The 21,384-nt window shown below is 41.0% G+C and overlaps 1 protein-coding gene across 13 annotated transcripts in view; it reads right to left on the bottom strand.

The window, feature by feature from the left end:
- RB1CC1 (RB1 inducible coiled-coil 1) overlaps window positions 1-21,384 on the bottom strand; it is a 169,115-nt gene that overhangs the window by 98,748 nt on the left and 48,983 nt on the right. For 10 of the 13 annotated variants that reach the window (XR_012157216.2, XR_012157218.1, XR_012157217.1 and 7 more), the window contains 3 exons: window positions 11,927-12,129; window positions 11,155-11,590; window positions 5,347-5,517 (listed from right to left, as the gene is read on the bottom strand). Coding sequence is in view for 10 of the 13 variants with exons in the window: in XM_073331179.1 (XP_073187280.1) it covers window positions 5,347-5,517; window positions 11,155-11,590; window positions 11,927-12,129 (810 nt within the window). In the remaining 3 variants the exon portion in view is untranslated. Of the gene's footprint in view, window positions 1-5,346; window positions 5,518-11,154; window positions 11,591-11,926; window positions 12,130-13,193; window positions 13,272-21,384 lie in introns of all 13 variants that reach the window. The other 3 variants (XM_073331182.1, XM_073331185.1, XM_073331186.2) reach the window with 3 other exon arrangements.

The raw sequence follows: 21,384 nt of genomic DNA, 5'->3' as shown, positions 1-21,384 counted from the left end.
CCAAGTCCGCATCATCCAGTTAGGCCTGTAAAGAGGTCTGTACCACTGCCTTGCCCTTATCCACTATGGCCCCAAACTCTGCATTGGATTCAGTAGGTACCAGTTCTTTGAATTTCAACACGGGGTTCCATGAGTTGAAGTTGTACCTTCTCAGGATTGCCTTTTCCTTGGCAATCCTGAGCTGGAGTCCCCTGGTTGAGTAGACCTTCCAGCTGAAAATGTCCAGCTTTTTGGAGTCTTTTGGGGTCGGTCCCTTGTGCCCCTGCTTCTCTCTCATTCACTGCGGCCACCACCAAGGAGCAGAGCTGTGGGTGAACAGACAAGTACTCATACCCCTTAGAGGGGAAAAAGTATTTTCTCTCTACCCCTTTCGCTGTCGGGGGAATGGAGGCAGGGGTTTGCCACAGAGTTTTAATGCTGGCTTGGACAGTTTTGATGTGGTGCAAAGCCACCCCCGATGGCCACTGGCTCTTCCGATTCGACTAACTCCTTGGCCTACAGCCCCATATTGTGAGCCATCCTGCGCAGCAGGTCCTGGTGTACTCAACTGTTAACAGGGGGCGGCCCAGAGGAAGAAGTCCCCGCCACCATTTCATCCGGAGAAGGCACTGGGCATTCCTGGCCCTCTGGCTCCCTGGGTATATCCTACTCAGTACCATGCTCCTTGGTGCCAACCTTGGGTTCAGCACCGGTGACAGGCTTGCAATCTGGACGCGGTTGCGTAGCTCGTACCAATGTCATCTCAGAGTCCTGAGGTGTGGGACAACTCGTGGCTGGAAGGGGCACTCGTGGTTCTGACACCAGCAAGTGGGAACCTTTGTGAAGTGAGTGCCCTCAGACTGGTGGTAGGCCATGGTGTCCAAAAGTGCCACTGAGCTGGCCCCTGCCACTGCACTTGCTATGCACTACTTCCATGTCCTGCCTTCTGCGGAAGGATGAATAATAGGACTCTGCCTCTGAGTCAGATGATGTGGATCTAGAGCATCAGGACCATGGCGGTTCCAAGCGGGGCGGTGCCAGGGATCGGTACCGCATGGCCAGTGCCATGGGGAGCAGTGCCATGGGGAGCAGTGACCTCCGCAACAGTGCAGGCTTGCCTCTGAATGGCACCCTGCGTTGCACTGCCAGAGGTCTAATCCGGCTGGCAGGGGACTGCAGAGCCGTCATGGCAATCAAGTCCCTTGTGGCCTCGAAAGTGTCCAGGGTGGAAGGGAGTTCTAGCTCCTGCACCGGGCACTTGTGCTCAGAAGAATTCATTGGCACAAGACTCGATGGTCCCCTCGTGCCCCTTTAGCAGGACGCACTCAGGAAACACTGGCTGATCCGGCAGCTTTCACCACAGGAGAGTGTCCCCTGTCTGTTTTCCTTGACACTTATGCAGCACCGGGGAGTGTGAGCGGTGCTGGGCTGCCTCCACTGGCTTCGGTGCCAGGAAGCATCAGTGCCGAGGGTCTCTGTGGCCAGAGTCCTCCTTCAGCGCCGCCTCACGCACAGAGGCTGGGCTACTCCGCACTGAGGTGCTTAGTGCCGGATCCTGCTCGGTGCTAAATTCCATCAGAATCTGCTTCAGCCTGAAGTCCTGCTCTTTCTTTGTCCTCGGGCAGAACCCTTTGCAAATATTGCACCATTCTGTTTGGTGAGCCTCCCCCAGACACTTGACACAAGAGTCATGGGGTTTGCCCGTTGGCATGAGCTTATGGCAGGTTCCACAGGGTTTAAACCCTTGGTATGCCCTGAACCCCAAAGGAGGAAAGGGAATTTGGGGTGGGAAAAAGCCCCCACGCCTACTAAAACTAACAACTAAACACTAGCAACTTCACCTATTTACAAAACTAAACTATGAGACTACAAAACTAAGGGAAAAACACTTGCGAGAGGAAGCAACTACAGTTCCAATGACTGTCACTGGCGGTAAGAAGGAACTGAAGAGGCGGCGGGTTGGCAGGGACCTATCTTCACCGCCACGAAGGCGCCACTCCAGGGTGCTCCATAGCCGACCCAAAGGGTGCTGCTATGGGTAAAACCTTCCGACAACTGTGCACGTGGCACGCACACACTTAACTGGAATCAACATGAGCAAGCACTCGAAGAAGAATACCTTTATTAGACCAACTTCTGTTGGTGAGAGAGACAAGCTTTCAAATTTACACAGAGCTCTTCTTCAGGTCTAGAAAACTTATTCAGGGTCACAGTTAAATACAAGGTGGAACATTGTCACGCTGTATGGAGTTGCTCATGACCGTGAATGCCAACCTCAGAGCAGAATGTCAAAAAGCCGGGTAGACACTCCAAACTGGTGGTATGCTCTATAATTAAAACTTCACTAATCCAGTAACAAGTGTGTACTCCTAAAGCACTATAACAGTCTTACTACAGAATCACAGAAATTCCAGTCTATTTTGCCATCCACGGCAGCTGGACTTAGAGACAAATGGTCACTCACACCAAAGATCAAAAAATATCAAACCATTATATCAAACCAGTTTCTGTAGAACATGAAACTGCAGATTTAAGAATAGAAATATGTCACTACATATTATATTCCTTCAAATTCTAACCATTTCTCCTTAGTTTTCTCAAATAGTAAGCAGTTTGATTTTTGCACACATTCAGAAAAGGAAGAATAAGATGTGTACTATTCCAGAAATTAAATCAGAATAAAGCTAATGTCTCTCAGAAGCAAGGGTTGGGACCCCAAGTATTGTTTATAGATTCATAGATTCCAAGGCCAGAAGTGACTATATTCATCCTCTCATCTGATCTCCTGTATATAACCCAGGCCACAGAACTTCCCCAAATTAATTCCCAAAGCATATCTTTTCGAAAAGAATCCAATCTGGATAGGAGAATCCACCACTACCCTGGGTAAATTATTCCAATGATTACTCAAACCATTGAAAATTAACACCTTAGTTCTTTCCAGTCTGAATTTATCTAGTTTCAACTTGCCACTGGATCATGTTATATCTTTCTCTCCCAGACTGAAGAGCCCATTATCAAATACTTGTTCCCTATGCAGATACTTACAGATTAATCAACTCACCCTTAACCTTCTCTTTGTTAAACTAAATAGACTGAGCTCTTTGAGTATCTCACTATAAAACATCTTTTAATAATTTAATCATTATTGTTGCTCCTCTCCCCATTAAACTCGCTCCCATTTATCAAGCTCCTTCTTGAATTGTGGGGGACCAGAAATGAACACAGTATTCCAGCAGCAGTCACACCAGTGCCAAATACAGAGGGTAACATAACCTCTCTACTCCTACTCAAAATTCTCTTGTTTATGCACCCCAGGATCACATTAGCTTTTTTGGACAGAGCATCACACTGGGGGCTCACATTCAGCTGATTTACCATGACCATCAAATCTTTCTCAGAGTCATTGCTTCTCAGGACAGAGTCCATCATCCCCTAACTATGGCCCACATTGTTCTCTTTGATATAATATTTACATGCCATATTAAAATGCATATTGTTTGTTTGCACCCATCTTACGAACTGATTCAGATCGGTCTGAATCAGTATACTGTCGTCTTCATCATTTACCACTCCCCAATTTGGGTCATCTGCAAACAATGATGATTTTATGTTTTCTTCACTGATAAAACTATTACATAGCGTAGGGACATGAACCGATCCCTGCAGCACCACACTGGAAACACACTAATTGTATGACAATTCCCCATTTACAGTTACATTTTGAGACCTATCCAGTTTTTAATCAAATTTAATGTGTGCCATGTTAGTTTTATATTGTTCTAGTTTTTTAATCAACATGCCATGCCGTACCAAGTCAAACATTTTACAGAAGTCTATTACATCAACACTACTGCCTTTTATCAACCAAATATGTAGTCTCATAAAAAAGAGATATTATGTTAGTTTGACATGACCTATTTTCTAGAACCCATTTGCATTAAATTACATTACCCTCCTTTCATTCTTAAATGAGTTCTGTATCAGCCATGATCTAGCCTGGGATCCATGTCAGGCTGACAGGCCTATAATTATCTGGGCCATCCCATCTGAGCATTTTGGTGAATTGGCACATTAGCTTTCTTCCAGAACTTTCCCAGGGCTTCAAGACTTATTAAAAATCAACATTAATGGTCCACTGAGCTCCTCGCCAGTTCTTTTAAAACTCTTGCATGCAAGTCATCTGGATCTGCTGCTTTAAAAAATCTAACTTTAGTAGCTTCTGTTTTACATCTTACAGAGATACTAGTGGAATGGAAAGAGTGTTATCTTCACCATATAATGAGACTACATCATTTATTTTCCCCCTCCAATAAAGAATATTTATTGAACATTTCTGCCTTTTCTGCATTACAATTGATAATTCTGCCATTTCCATCTAGTAATGAACCAATACCATTGTCAGGATTCATTTTGTTCCTAACACCCTCCTGCTGCTTATTTTCCTTATCTCTGCTGGCCATAGCCGCCTTCTCCTTGTGTCTCTTAGCTTCCCTTCAATAATTTACACTAACTTTTTCATGCCCAGGGTTGATTTTGTGTTTACCATCTTACATGTCCAACTCATACCAAAATGCTCAGACATACAATCAGAAAAATAACCTTGATGGAAACAAAGGGGACAAGATTGGTCTACTTCATTAAATATATTTGTAATTTACTCAGCATTTGGGATTGTATGATGCAAAAAATGATTACCAAAATAGTTGAAAATTTAAATACAAAAAAGTGAGGACATTCAGAATTATGGTTCCCATAGAAATTTAAACATGATCACTTGGCCATATGTGGTATTTTGTATTATTATGCTGTTTGTCAGAGCTACAGTTACAGTGAGAAGTGTAATTTTGGATGTTCTCTCTGCATTTATTTGACCACTGTTTTATAGCTAAGGTTTACAGTTTCATTTGTTTTACTCTATAGAGTGATGGGGGGAGTGGGTTAATGTGTACAGTATTTAAGAGTTTTGTACTGGCAACCACCACATCCAATGTTTTAAAACAACAAAAATCCTTAATTTTTTTTTTTGAATGAATGACCCAGTAGTATGTCTACATCCATGATAGCTTAAAACTACCAAACTAAATTATCAAATTTGCCCTTATGGACTGAAAATAAGGAGAAGACATTTCAGCCAAAAGGTTAATTTTTAGAACGTGAGAAGTAACCCCCCCCAAAAAGAAGAATTATAAGGAAAATGCACCTTCTATCATAATAAAGCCACAGCTACCATGCTTTTGTAAATTTCTTGTACATAAAGTTAAATGTGTTGGAAACTGTTTCACATAAAGAGATATGCTTAATTGTTTTATTAGAGTGTTGTGCTACATTAATCTATTTCCCCCACCCCAAGAAAAAAAAAATTACCTGAGCAAGGTCTTTTTGTTCATTTACTAGTCTGCTGCAGCTAGCTATCATCTGGTCCAATGCATAAAGCCTGTCCTCAAGCCCTTTAATCGCCTTCATGTTTTGATTATCTAGTTTGGCAATAGTTTGTCGACATTCTACCAAAAAGGGCTGAATGATCTTTGGATCAAGCTAAAAGATGGAAGAAAAGAGAGACTGTAATTATACATATATTTAGTGCCTTTTAAAAAAAATATTTCACACTGTGTACAACAGATTGCAACTCATTAATAAAGAGACAATGACAACACTGACATTGAATGGCTGGTACAGGAGCAAAAAAATAAAATAAAAAATAAAAAAAAATGAAATGAATATGTTACAGAGAAAACAAAATTATTAAAATTCATCCAAATTATTTTGCTCTCTTAGTGTAGGTCTACACTAAAGCCTAGAGAGGTGGGCTTCAGAGCCCAAGCTCTAGCATGAGCCCCAACAGCCACACAGCTATTTTTAACGCCATAGTACTAGCCTGAGTCTGTAGACCCAGACTCAGACTCACTACTGCAGGCTGCTGCTTACTGTGCTGATGTACCCACAGTTCCTTAATTTCTGATTTAGTTTTTCACTGGGAATTTCTTCTGTATCCCACATATTCTGTTTTGTTGTTATTATTTTACAATTTAGTCTTTGTTCTTACTTGTGGCATAAAATTAGAAATAGTTCGGGAACTATTAGACTATGCAATCCAGGTCCTTGAAGATGGAATCAAGATTAATTTTAAAAAAATGGAAAACTAAAGTGACAGCTCTTTATAAAATAGGCAGATATATTCACAGACAAATAACTGAGTGATGTTACAGAGCTGTACCACCTCTGATTACGTTTAAAACTTTTACTACATTTAAACTAGTCACTAATTTTTTGCTGGAGGAAAAGTTTGACTCATCCACCCTTACTTTTTTAACATCTGTTGGTGATAGTGGGTTTGTAAGAGGTTATATCACATCTACAGGGCTTTGGGGTGATTCCTCCAATTCAACTTCAAAGTAGTGAAAAAAGTAGAGCCTTTCGATACAAATCCTTTAGTTATAAGAGACTAGGGAAATTACTGTTTCAATGGAACACGGTTCTGAATAAACTAGTTAAGAGCATAGAGCATGTCATGCGTGGGTAGCGTGGCATAACAATTTATCTAAAAGAGCTACTGCAAACCTGGTGTTGCAAGAGAGTTCAGTAAAAATTATTTTTAGGAAACTACTCTAACATTCAGAGGGGTAGCCGTGTTAGTCTGGATCTGCATTAAGAGTCCTGTGGCACCTTATAGACTAACAGATATATTTGGAGCATAAGCTTTAGTGGGTGAATACATGCATCCAACGAAGTGGGTATTCACCCACGAAAGCTTATGCCCCAATATGTCTGTTAGTCTAAAAGGTGCCACAGGACTCTTTGCCGCTTTTACTCTCAGATTTAGTCACATGAGAATTCTCACCCTGAAATCTATGATACCATATAAATGAGTGAATGCCTACACGAAGAAAATGCCTACATAAAGGCCAGTAGTACATAATCTGGGACCTAAGATACTGTTGCAAATGGCAGTATTGCCGCCATTGTAGCAATGTGAAACTTTGAAGGAGGGATACAACAACAACATACAGAGGTACTAGAGTTAAAGAGATCCCCATTTACTCCAAAATAAAATAATAAAATAATAATAATAATAATAAAAAGGAAAGTGGGAAAAAGAAAGCAAATTGGAAAGTGATTGAACTTGGAAGAAAAAAATTAGAATTAGCCTTAATTTCCAGAAGAAAATATTAGTGCAAAACAGCTGAAGTTAAATGCCCACAGCGCATTTCAAATACAATACTTCAGGATTTTTTAAAAGCTTTTTGAGATGTCATGAAAGGCAGTTTTAAAACTGTCCTATCTTGTCATGTCTTTCTAAATGTACTATTTGTACTAAGGGTTCTCAAAGATTTTCAAATACTGGACAAACTCTTAACAGAGTCATCAACTGAATCCTCCTCCCAATCACAATCCCATTCATGACTATATATTGTCCTTGTCACAACTAGAACAGTTGTTTACATGGAAAACTAATATTAGGGAAGTACATTATTTTTAACTAATGCAATTTGTGTTTTGACCTTTTGGAACAAAGAGGATCTCTGTTTCTCTCATTTCACTCTTCTCCACATACTACTCTGTTTCTCTCATTTCACTCTACCTCCACATACTAGGAGGTCTGATCTCCTCTCTGCCCACCCTGGAACTGCTCCTGCTGCCTTTGACTCTAGCCCCATTTGCAGGATCTGGCTCTTCCTTCATTGGCAGATAGCAGTTTCTGTCTGTGGTAGTTTCTTTCCGTCCCCTCTTGATTACATATCAGTAGCCCCTAATAGAAGCTCCTTGTTGCTAACTACTTTTACAAGAAGCTATGATTTTTGCATTAAAGAGTCTGGATGTCTTTAGAAGCAATTGGAAGCAAGGAGCCAGCACTATGCAGAACATATTAGTTCTCCCTGGACCACCAATGGTCACAGACAAGAGCTTGGCAACTGCTGCTCTATAAAGAATTCAAACTCCAGGAAGAATTCCATAAAGGAAGTTAGCAAGAAATGCCATCATAAATCAGTTGCATGGTTCAAATCTCTAAATAGCAATGAAAATCAATAAATTAATGCTAGCCTATTCCAGTTTTACATGTCAAAATGTCAACTCAGGATAAATATAATATCAAATAACCATTCTGCCACAGGATAGGTATTTAGATATTACGGCTGTCAAGCGATTAAAAAATTAATCATGATTAATTGCACTGTTAAACAATAACAGAATACCATTTATTTAAATATTTTTTGATGTTTTCTAGATTTTCAAATATACTGATTTCAATTACAACACAGAATACAAGTGTACAGTGCTCTCTTTATTTTTTATTACAATTACTTTCAATGTAAAAAAACAAAATAGTATTTTCAATTCACCTAATACAAATATAAGTGCAATCTCTTTATCATGAAAGTTGAACTTATAAATGTAGATGTAAAAAAACCCCACTGCATTCAAAAATAAAACAATGCAAAATTTTAGAGCCTGCAAGCTCACTCAATCCTACTTCTGGTTTAGCCAATCGCTCAAACAAGTTTGTTTACATTTGCAGGAGATAATGTTGCTCGCTTCTTGTTTACGTTACCTGAAAGTGAAAACAGGCATTCTCATGGCACTGTTGTAGCCGTCATCGCAAAATATTTACATGCCAGATGTGCTAAAGGTTCATATGTCTCTTCATGCTTCAACCACCATTCTAGAGGACATACGTTCAAGCTGAGGACAGGTCAGGCTCGAAAGCAGTGCAGACCGACGCATGTTCACTTTCATTATCTGAGTCAGATGCTATCAGCAGAAGGTTGATTTTCTTTTTTGGTGGTTCAGGTTCTGTAGTTTCCTCATCTGAGTGTTGCTCTTTTAAGACTTATGAAAGCATGTTCCACACCTCGTCCCTCTCAGATTTTGGAAGGCACTTCAGATTCTTAAACCTTGGGTCAAGTGCTGTAGCTATCTCACACTGGTACCTTCTTTGCATTTTGTGAAATCTGTAGTGAAAGTGTTCTTAAAATGAACAATTTGTGCTGGATGATCATCCGAGACTACTGTAACATGAAATATACAGCAGAATGCAGATAAAACAGAGCAGGGGACATACAACTCTCCCCCAAGGAGTTCAGTCACAAATTTAATTAATGCAGGTTTTTTTTGTTTTTGTTTTTTTTTAAATCAAGCGTCATCAACAGGGAAGCATGTCCTCTGGAATTGTGGCCAAAGCACGAAGGGGCGTACAAATGTTTAGCATATCTTGCACATAAATACCTTGCAATGCTGGCTACAAAAGTGCCACGCAAATGTCTGTTCTCACTTTCTGGTGACATTGTAAATAAGAAGAGGGCAGCATTATCTCCTGTAAATGTAAACACACTTGTCTTTCTTAGTGATTGGCTGAACAAGTAGGACTGAGTAAATTTGAAGGCTCTGAAGTTTTACATTGTTTTGTTTTTGAGTGCAGTTATGTAACAACAAAAATCTACATTTGTAAATTGCACTTTCACAACAAAGAGATTGCACTACAGTATTTGTACGAGGTGAATTGAAAAATACTATTTCTCTTATCATTTTTACCATGCAAATATTTGTAATAAAAATATACACTTATTTCAATTACAACACAGAATACAATATATATGAAAATGTAGAAAAACATCCAAAGTATTTAGTAAATTTGAATTGGTATTCTATTAACAGTTCGATTAAAACTACAATTAATCGCGATTAATGTTTTTAATCACGATTACTTTTTTTAGTTAAATCGCAAGAGTTAACTGTGATTAATTGACAGCCCTATTAGATATCTTTTTTTCAGTTCCAGATTAGTTCTGATTTCACGGAAGCCTTCGAATCATTCTGAAAAGGTACCAGATTTTCTAAAAAAGCCAAACAAACAAATGGGGAGGGGGGCAACAACTTAAGTTCTTTGCAAACAAAATTTAGGAATCCTAATGAAATCTAAAATATGTCAAATCTTCACTTATATACCATCATTTGCATAACTGCATTGCTGCTGTCAAGGGGAAACTGGGTAATTTAGCAGTTGGGTTGGTCTCTGCAATTACAAGTCGGGAGAAAGCTGGTTCCTTTGTAGTGACCAAACCAGATGATATGAAACTAGTTGTAGGCAGCTGGGACATAAATTTCTATTTAGAGAATCTTTAGCCTGTACTCCTTGAAGCTGACTCAAATACCAAGTGGACAAACTAACACAGGGAACACCTACTCACAGAGTGCCCCTCGTTCCTCCTCATGACACCAGAGACTTTTGTTATGTTGGTTCATGGGGAGCATTTTACTGGAGTTGCACAAGAGCTGTAGCTCACGAAAGCTTATGCTCTAATAAATTGGTTAGTCTCTAAGGTGCCACAAGTACTCCTTTTCTTTTTGCGAATACAGACTAACACGGCTGTTACTCTGACAACTATAATGAACACAAAACTAAGATCCCAAAATATAAAATTTAAAAAATCTGTTTTAAACTAAGAATTACATATTACCACTAGTAAGTGAGAAATGAGAAAAGATTCATGAGGAAGAGGTTTTTAAATAAGCTACAAAGCTCACTAGTAAAAACTAAGAAAAAGATACATCACTATCAAACAACCATCTAAAAACTACTCAGAGCATGATGCTTCTCTATTGGAGACAGAAATGGAACACCCAGCTAGATATAAGCTACTCTGAGAAAGTGTGTATATCCATCTGCTGGTATAAAATATCAAAACCCATTTAATGGGCTCAATTTTTTTTCCTGTGTTTTTAATATGATAGAGGATTTAATCTTTTTTTTAACAGAAAGTATGTTATACATCTGTGGGACCAGGAACATCCTTGATTTCACACAGGTTTGGGTATATTTTGTTGGGTAAGTAACATCACAAAGTTAGCGAAGAAAACAAAAATGTGTTACCATGCTAGCCACAAAAATAAATGCTGCGCTTTTTTTTTTTTATAAAACGTTTTGGACAACTATTCACATGAAATTATAACAAATCTACGGACGGTCAAATTTTCAAACTAAGCAGCGCTCTAATTTTTTCTTCTCCATTTTCTCCTTTGTTTAAATGCAGAAAGTTGCAGGAGAAACAAAGTTAAAACAATTAAAGTCAGATCAACATTTACTTCAATAACACCAGCATCTGGTAACCAAACAGAAAGATTAAATGGGAAATTCCTATTATTTCATTAAGACATCTTTTTTAAGTGTGAACTTACTCTGCTCATAGAATCAAAACATTTTCTGACTAATGATTCCACATCATTAGGTCTATCTTGAACATTTATCCAGTCCAACAGAGAGACATTGAAGGAAGACAGATCACTCTCGTTAAGCTCCTCTGAAGTTTTACTCTCCTCAATAGTAGTGTTTTGACTGGATTCCCTATTTTCTTTGACATTTCCGGGATCTGTGCTGTCCAGGGCTGAATGCTCCACAGACTTGCAAAATGAGGCTAAAAGTGATTTATTGTGCACTCTAGGTATATCAGAAGAAAGCACCAGTTCAGCAGACTTCTCATCTTCAGTTTCTTCACTTTTTGCCCCTCCATGCCGAACAGAAGAATCCAATCTTCCTAAACACTCTCTGTAACTATGTCTGGTTAGGCACTCCAGCAGTGGGATCTTGGACATGACAGAAACAGCTGTCCCCAAGCTTTAAAATAAAGGACAAACAAAACATCTATCAAGGAACCAATCTTACAAGCAGCTTAAGGTAGGCAATTTTTTTTTGCAGAATTTTAAATTTTTTGGTGCAGAATTCCCCCAGGAGTAAGCTTTTTAGAAAACTATAAGGAGTGAATGTTCTAACATATTAAGTTACCTACTGTATGATACAAAATACAACAAAAGTACTACAAATGTACAGAATTCGGAACTTCTACTGGTTTACTAACAATTAATTGTGGAAATATAAAATCATAAAACTTATTTTTAAATGCAGTGATTGTGTAGGGCACTTTCTTATTGAAGAGTCTAACAGCAAACCTACTGTGTGAGTTTCAGCTTAATATCATCTATGGACTGCAGATAGTTTGAATATGCATTTTCAAACTTGAAAAGCAGCTTTTGATAAGAATATGTGCAATCTTCCAAATTGGCCATTATGGCAGCCCAGCCTTGGTGCTGAAGATGTTCATCATGGACCAGACCTTCACAAAAGGAACAAAGCTTCTTTGCAACCTCATACATTTCCTATGCCAAAAAAAAAAAAAAAGAAAGAAAAAAAAAGTAAATTCACAGAATTAAATTATCAGTCTAAACCTGTACTCAATGCAGTAATGCATTCAATGCAGTACTCAAATGTTTATCATACTTCAGAAAAACTATTGACTGTGACACCTAACAGAAAATTAAACACTGAAAGTCTAAAAGGAAGTGTTTAAATATGAACAGTTGTTTGGCCCTCCCTAAACATTTACTGAAAGTAATACAAACTTCCTTTACCTTTTTTTATTTTTTAACAAAAATTGTATTAAATGACAAACTCAATTTACTCAGACTGTTTACTGAATGTCATATTAATCCAAAAGAAAGCAAGACAGTCCTGGCCCCAGAAACCTACAAATTAGCCAGTACTGTTCCAACAAGAAATCAGATCAAATATCAAAGCCGTGTACATTATCACTTTTTATGCACATATGTATTATGCTATATATTTTTGGAGTATGGGGTTTACAGAAGAGGCATACTAAGGACGAAAAACATTTTGTCGAAGAAGTGGTCATTTGGCTCATAACAAAGGGTAGGAGATCTAAATGTAAAGAGGCAGCTTGAAAAACAGCACAGCAAGAAGATGGTAGGAGGGTAGGTTGGGAGAAGTGTAGGAGGTGAGAAAAGTAATCAAAGGAAGATTTAAATTAATTATTAACAAACCAGGTGCAATGTGAGTAGCAATGAAAAGTGCCCACAATGCAACCGGTGACCATCATGAATTTATTTCACATGTCATTTAACAGCCATCAAGAGTCAAGAGTTCTGCTATCATCAACCCAAGGTACAGATGAATCAGACACTAAAAGCTCTGCATCCTATTAACAATGTACTGAATTACTGCCCCTTTACAACTACTTTTGTTTTGCTTTTCAAGTTTAAAAACTGCAAATTTTCCTATTGTAACAACATAAACAGGAAATGTACTAATTTACAGCTAACAGTTTAGAAAGAAAACTTTATTTAAATTTAGGAAGACAATTATATTAAAGAAGGAAAGATAACTAAAGGGAAGTCTTTTGGTTTACACCCCAATCTTTACATACCTTTGAAGTTGCATATTCTGTTAAGAAATGTCCTCCTGATTATACTTATGTGTTTGGTTTTAATATCAACCTCTCTACCTATGAAAAAAGAAAGGAAAGAAAACAGTGATACTTATTGTAGATTCCACACTTAACTAAGCTGTGACTGCACATCATCCATCGTCAACTGTACACATGTACAGCTTTGCGTGTGGAAGCTAGAATAAGGCTGATTTTCCTTTTTTAAGTTATTCAAATATGGTGAGCTCAATATTAAAACCCAAACACATAAGCATTCTGCAAAATACATTTGCTACTGAGTGTGTGATGCTGTAGTACATTAAATTCAGGGCCAAAATGCTAGGCAATTTGTTCTAGAAAGATAATCTACCATTGTTTAATGCCCAAATTTTAAGTTACTTAGGCAATGCTGCGCTCAGTGTTGTAGCACCTGCTTTAGAAGCCTAATCTCATTTTCAAAAGGGAGCCTGACTCTCAGTGACGGTCAATCAGATTTGGTCTCCTGACTGCCTAAATTCCTTTTGAAAATCCCATGAGTCCATAGATCAGTCAGGTATTGCAACGATAAGAGCAACAAGACCTAAACATTTTTAAACATGTAGACCTCTCAAAAGACGTTAGAATTGACTTTAAAACATCATGCAACTTTTCAGATCCTGCTTCAAGTCTCTAGCAACATGACAATATTCCACTACATCCAACTTAATAATGTTTTGGATATTGGTATCTTCCAGGCTATTGGAAAAATAAGTTATCGAGTAGCACCTGTGTTTATAAAGCTGTGTATTTATACAGTCTTCAGAAAAACCTGAAAAATTTCACAGTAAAGTCTCACAAACACTTAAAAGAAAACACTTCACCATATATATATATATATATATATATATAAAAAACCCAAACATTTTGGGATACATTCTTAAATTTGTTTCTGTACACCAGAAACTCTAGGAGTTGTCCAATAGCTGGCTGAGGACTGGAATTGCTGCTACTCTGTTGTCATATTAAGCCACTGGAAGAGGGGATAGTTTACCCCGTACTGTACATCAGTGGTTCTCAAAGCCGGTCTGCCACTTGTTCAGGGAAAGCCCCTGGCAGGCCAGACCGCATTGTTTACCTGCCGTATCCGCAGGTTCGGACGATCGCGGCTTCCACTGCCCGCGGTTCGCTGGTCCAGGCCAATGGGGGCTGCAGGAAGCGGCGCAAACCAAGGGACGTGCTGGATGCCCTTCTCACAGCCCCCATTGGCCCGGAGCAGCAAACCGCAGCCAGTGGGAGCCACGATCGGCCGAACCTGCGGACACGGCAGGTAAACAAACCGGTTCGGCCCGCCACGGGGTTTCCCTGAACAAGCGGTGGACCGGCTTTGAGAACCACTGCTGTACGTTACTCCTAGGGGAATTCTGTGCCACTGCACAATTCAGAATTTTGCAGAAATTGACATTGTGCGCACAGAATTTCCTTTCCCCCACAAAAATGAGATGCAGTGCTGCTTGGCACCACTAGGTGCCACTGGACTCTGCAGAGTCCAATTTGCACATACAAGACACTGCTCGGGGGAAGGAGAAGGAGCTGGAGGGTTCCCAGGCAGCTGAAGTTTCCAAAATGGCCTGAGGGAAAGAGAGGGCGCAGGAAACTCCATGCAAGCCTGGGACCAAGCATCAGGCTATTTCTCCCTCTGGGGGGAGGGGAATAGGTGTCTGGGGAAGGGGGAAGCAGCAGCTGGGCTCTGGGGGGAGATGGGGTGCGGATGTATTGGCTGGGAGGGTCTCCGCAGGTGGGCTCTGTGAGGGGGAGGGATTGTGGGTGTCTGTCCCCCCGGCTGGGCTCTGAGGGAGTGGGGTACGGGGCAGATAAACAGGAACTGGGTTGTCATTTAACTGGGATTTCTTTAACTCTCTACTCCTGGGAGAATGTGTGTGTGTGTGTCTATCTGTCTGTATTGTTACAGACATACTTGCTGACAGGTATTTTGAAATACATTACCAAAATAATTGAAACTGGAGTGATTATGTAGTGTTATTTTGACAAATTACATTTGCAGAATTTTGAATTTTTTGGCGCAGAATGCCCCAAGGAGTATGTATATATGAAAGAGTGTAACAAGACTAAAAACAAGCTACCAAGACAGCAAAGTGCCCCACTGTGCTCACTGTAGGGTAAGCAAGCATTTACCTTCTGACACCACTCAGTTCTATTCCTCTTTTCGCCACAAAAAGAATACCATAAAGATGTTTAATAAAGAAAAGTGAGAGCATGTACAAAGATGCACAAGATTGCAAGTGTGCCTAAACAAAACACATGCAAAATGAAAATCTGACATCCACAAACACAAACAGATTTATAGAGCAATTCCTTCAATTGAACACCATGGCATGGTACACTGAAGGTACGTGCTGAGAAGTCTAAAACTGGTTAGACTGTTTGCCAAGTGATTGGGTTTCCCCCCATCTGCTTGATGACCATCTGAGCAATAAGACTTCTCCCTATTCAGGAAAAAAGATTGGACCACATTCCAGTACTCCAGGTATTCCTCTGTTTATAACAGTAGTGGATAGTTCTTTTGCCCCATGGGAGATCAAAAACTATTCTAGCACTGTTGGACTTCAAAAAGGGGTTATCTACTGGAGATAATATCTCTTTATGTTATGTGTTGGAGCTATGCCCCGAGTTCTGACATTTTGTTCCCCAGCTGGCTTTAACCTTTGCCAGAGCCCATGCACTAGAAGCATTACAGTCCTTCCCCCGCCATGAAATCCTTCATTTCCTTGTAGTGGATTACCATCCAAAAGGCTCTGTAAATAGAAAATTAATTGATGCAAAACTCCACCTCACTTACTCAGTATATTTTGCTCCAAGAACTAAACTTTCCTATTGACTGTGTCTCCTTGCACCTGACTCACCATCCAACTCTGCTTCTTTCCCCCATCTTTCCTCTACTATTCAAAATTATTGTCGTCATCTTCTCCTCAATTCTTTCTTACAAGCCCTCCCATACTAAACATTAAAATAGAGATAAAGAAATTTAGTATGCAAAAGATAGAACAGATAAGTAAAGAAAAATCAGAATTTAACATCACAACATCCAGAACTGACAAGAAATCTACCTAACTGATACAACTCAATTTACATGATGTCTTCAGAGTCTTACACCAATTCCCCCCTCTTTTCTATCTATATACTGTGTCTTAGAAATTGTAAGACATTCAGAGCAGGGACCATGGTTTAGATGTCTGTATAGCGAGATGAATGCAAGGTGGTCAATGAATAATCTTGCCCCACCATCTCACATCTACATCTCTGCTGACAACTACTCCAGGCTCAAGACGAATGGCTACACAGATGGTGTCGGAGAGAAGGCTTTGGTTTCTTTGACCATGGGATGGTGTTCCGTGAAGGAGGAGTGCTGGGTAGAGACGGGCTCCATCTTACGAAGAGAGGGAAGAGCATCTTTGCCAGCAGGCTGGCTAACCTAGTGAGGAGGGCTTTAAACTAGGTTCACCGGGGGAAGGAGACCAAAGCCCTGAGGTAAGTGGGAAAGCGGGATACCGGGAGGAAGCACAGGCAGGAATGTCTGTGAGGGGAGGGCTCCTGCCTCATACTGGCAATGAGGGGCGATCAACAGGTTATCTCAAGTGCTTATATACAAATGCACAAAGCCTTGGAAACAAGCAGGGAGAACTGGAGGTCCTGGTGATGTCAAGGAACTATGACGTGATCGGAATAACAGAGACTTGGTGGGATAACTCATATGACTGGAGTACTGTCATGGATGGTTATAAACTGTTCAGGAAGGACAGGCAGGGCAGAAAAGGTGGGGGAGTAGCACTGTATGTAAGGGAGCAGTATGACTGCTCAGAGCTCCGGTACGAAACTGCAGAAAAACCTGAGTGTCTCTGGATTAAGTTTAGAAGTGTGTGCAACAAGAGTGATGTAGTGGTGGGAGTCTGCTATAGACCACCGGACCAGGGGGATGAGGTGGATGAGGCTTTCTTCCGGCAGCTCACGGAAGCTACTAGATCGCATGCCCTGATTCTCATGGGTGACTTTAATTTTCCTGATATCTGCTGGGAGAGCAATACAGCAGTGCATAGACAATCCAGGAAGTTTTTGGAAAGCGTAGGGGACAATTTCCTGGCGCAAGTGCTAGAGGAGCCAACTAGGGGGGGTGCTTTTCTTGACCTGCTGCTCACAAACCGGGTAGAATTAGTGGGGGAAGCAAAAGTGGATGGGAATCTGGGAGGCAGTGACCATGAGTTGGTTGAGTTCAGGATCCTGACGCAGGGAACAAAGGTAAGCAGCAGGATACGGACCCTGGACTTCAGGAAAGCAGACTTCGACTCCCTCAGGGAACGGATGGCCAGGATCCCCTGGGGGACTAACTTGAAGGGGAAAGGAGTCCAGGAGAGCTGGCTGTATTTCAAGGAATCCCTGTTGAGGTTACAGGGACAAACCATCCCGATGAGTCGAAAGAATAGTAAATATGGCAGGCGACCAACTTGGCTTAATGGTGAAATCCTAGCGGATCTTAAACATAAAAAAGAAGCTTACAAGAAGTGGAAGGTTGGACATATGACCAGGGAAGAGTATAAAAATATTGCTCGGGCATGTAGGAATGTTATCAGGAGGGCCAAATCGCACCTGGAGCTGCAGCTAGCCAGAGATGTCAAGAGTAACAAGAAGGGTTTCTTCAGGTATGTTGGCAACAAGAAGAAAGCCAAGGAATGTGTGGGCCCCTTACTGAATGAGGGAGGCAACCTAGTGACAGAGGATGTGGAAAAAGCTAATGTACTCAATGCTTTTTTTGCCTCTGTTTTCACTAACAAGGTCAGCTCCCAGACTGCTGCGCTGGGCATCACAAAATGCGGAAGAGATGGCCAGCCCTCTGTGGAGATAGAGGCGGTTAGGGACTATTTAGAAAAGCTGGACGTGCACAAGTCCATGGGGCCGGACGAGTTGCATCCGAGAGTGCTGAAGGAATTGGCGGCTGTGATTGCAGAGCCACTGGCCATTATCTTTGAAAACTCGTGGCGAACCGGGGAAGTCCCGGATGACTGGAAAAAGGCTAATGTAGTGCCAATCTTTAAAAAAGGGAAGAAGGAAGATCCTGGGAACTACAGGCCAGTCAGCCTCACCTCAGTCCCTGGAAAAATCATGGAGCAGGTCCTCAAAGAATCAATCCTGAAGCACTTGCATGAGAGGAAAGTGATCAGGAACAGCCAGCATGGATTCACCAAGGGAAGGTCATGCCTGACTAATCTAATCGCCTTTTATGATGAGATTACTGGTTCTGTGGATGAAGGGAAAGCAGTGGATGTATTGTTTCTTGACTTTAGCAAAGCTTTTGACACGGTCTCCCATAGTATTCTTGTCAGCAAGTTAAGGAAGTATGGGCTGGATGAATGCACTATAAGGTGGGTAGAAAGCTGGCTAAATTGTCGGGCTCAACGGGTAGTGATCAATGGCTCCATGTCTAGTTGGCAGCCGGTATCAAGTGGAGTGCCCCAAGGGTCGGTCCTGGGGCCGGTTTTATTCAATATCTTCATAAATGATCTGGAGGATGGTGTGGATTGCACTCTCAGCAAATTTGCGGATGATACTAAACTGGGAGGAGTGGTAGATACGCTGGAGGGGAGGGATAGGATACAGAAGGACCTAGACCAATTGGAAGATTGGGCCAAAAGGAATCTGATGAGGTTCAATAAGGATAAGTGCAGGGTCCTGCACTTAGGACGGAAGAACCCAATGCACAGCTACAGACTAGGGACCGAATGGCTAGGCAGCAGTTCTGCAGAAAAGGACCTAGGGGTGACAGTGGACGAGAAGCTGGATATGAGTCAGCAGTGTGCCCTTGTTGCCAAGAAGGCCAATGGCATTTTGGGATGTATAAGTAGGGGCATAGCGAGCAGATCGAGGGACGTGATCGTTCCCCTCTATTCGACATTGGTGAGGCCTCATCTGGAGTATTGTGTCCAGTTTTGGGCCCCACACTTCAAGAAGGATGTGGATAAATTGGAGAGAGTCCAGCGAAGGGCAACAAAAATGATTAGGGGACTGGAACACATGAGTTATGAGGAGAGGCTGAGGGAGCTGGGATTGTTTAGCCTGCAGAAGAGAAGAATGAGGGGGGATTTGATAGCTGCTTTCAACTACCTGAAAGGGGGTTCCAAAGAGGATGGCTCTAGACTGTTCTCAGTGGTAGCAGATGACAGAACGAGGAGTAATGGTCTCAAGTTGCAGTGGGGGAGGTTTAGATTGGATATTAGGAAAAACTTTTTCACTAAGAGGGTGGTGAAACACTGGAATGCGTTACCTAGGGAGGTGGTAGAATCTCCTTCCTTAGAGGTTTTTAAGGTCAGGCTTGACAAAGCCCTGGCTGGGATGATTTAACTGGGAATTGGTCCTGCTTTGAGCAGGGGGTTGGACTAGATGACCTTCTGGGGTCCCTTCCAACCCTGATATTCTATGATTCTATGATTCTATGATGTAAGTACATTCAAAAAACTCTTTAGAGGGACCCCACACTCCATACGTGATTTACAAAAGTTGAGATTGTTGATACAGGTATAGGTGTGGGAAAACAAAGGGAAAAGATCCAGAAACAGTCCCACGACACAATAGAAATACCCCAAAAAGATTTTGAGAAGGCAAGGAGCATGCATCATATTACTGTGTCACCCTAGGAGGACAATATATTGCACTGAAGTACTTTGAAATTATCTAATGTAAGACACACACACAAGTGAATATGTATATCCCAATTTTAGATACAAAACAGGTTCTGAGAAGTATCTAACCTAAATCCCCACAGTCAGTGTTACAGCACAGGAACAGAATCTCTGACTCCCAGTCTCTTGCTCTGTCCATTAGTGACTAGTGAGAGCTCCATGAAAGTCTGAGAACGCATATCCTCCACACATCATGAGCAATACATTTTTGTAGGGTTTCTGCAAAGGGCTCTAGACTTGGCCTAGACTTAGCAAACTGATTAGTTGGAGAAAAGCATAAGGAAGAGCCCTGAAAGAAGGGAGGTCTACCCAAAATCACTTCCTTCAGTCATCCTACTTTTTGTAATGAAGGTCCTGAGCTTGTGGTATGCTTCCCCTAGCATGGGTTTCCTTCAGAGATAAGTCTGAGCATCTCTTACAAGTCAAGGAGAAAAGTCCTGCTACAATTTGGCTGTATGCTGGCCTAACAGCATGATCACCTGACATAGATATATCATGATGCTTATGTTGCCTCACATTCTGTTAGAAAGTCTCCTACATCTCATTTGTGAGCAAGCCACTCCATCTGCTGAAGACAGAAACCGCTCAAGTGAGAGTATGCAAACCTCTGAAACATGTGGGATGATATACAAGACCACCTGCTCATTGGATAAAGTTGTCCCAGAGTATCTCAAATTAGGGGGAAAAAATTAAAATAGTGGATTCATGTAAAAATGATTCTTGCCAGGTCTTAGTAAAATAAGGAATAGGAAATGCTTAGTGTGCTGGTAAGGAAAGAACACGATAGCTTATGCCTGACGAGGAAATGTGATGTAACCTTTATATACTTATCACTTCCTCTCTCATTACCAAGTCCACTATTCCTTCTATGACAGGTTTCAGAGTAGCAGCCGTGTTAGTCTGTATCCGTAAAAAGAAAAGGAGTACTTGTGGCACCTTAGAGACTAAGCAGACCTAGAGGCAAGACTCTCCAATCAGTAACTAGGATACTATATGGTTTCTCCCATCTTAGAACTCAGTGAGGTTTTTTTCCTTCCTCCAAGAATTCAGGTGATCCTCAGTCCTATTCATTTGTCTGCAGATATAGTTTTCCCTCAGATCTCCTAATCTGCCTTAAAACTTACCTTTCCTATATCTGCCTTGTGCCTTTTCTGGGCCTTAAAATTGTCTTCTTCCCACCCCCACCCCGTTAAACTCCTTTTACTTTTATATGCCACCTTGCAGTCAATTCTGCCATCTCATCCAACACACACAACTGTTCCCCAGTAAAAGAAATTTAACATTTATCTTGAGGGTTTTTTATAGTGTTCATTTTAGTACACTAAGAATCCTCTACAAATTGGGGCAAAACCAGTCCCAAAGAAAGAGAAGTGAAAGGGAGCTTAGTCTACCCTCTCTATTTGATACTGAAATATTCTAGTGGTATCACAGCAATTTTAGACATTAAAAGGCTCAAAAATTATTCA

This window comes from Lepidochelys kempii, chromosome 2 (genome assembly GCF_965140285.1).
Source record: "Lepidochelys kempii isolate rLepKem1 chromosome 2, rLepKem1.hap1, whole genome shotgun sequence".
Lineage (NCBI taxonomy): Eukaryota > Metazoa > Chordata > Testudines > Cheloniidae > Lepidochelys > Lepidochelys kempii.
Note: the sequence above shows the minus strand (reverse complement) of the source record. Positions and strands in the feature narration are given on the sequence as shown.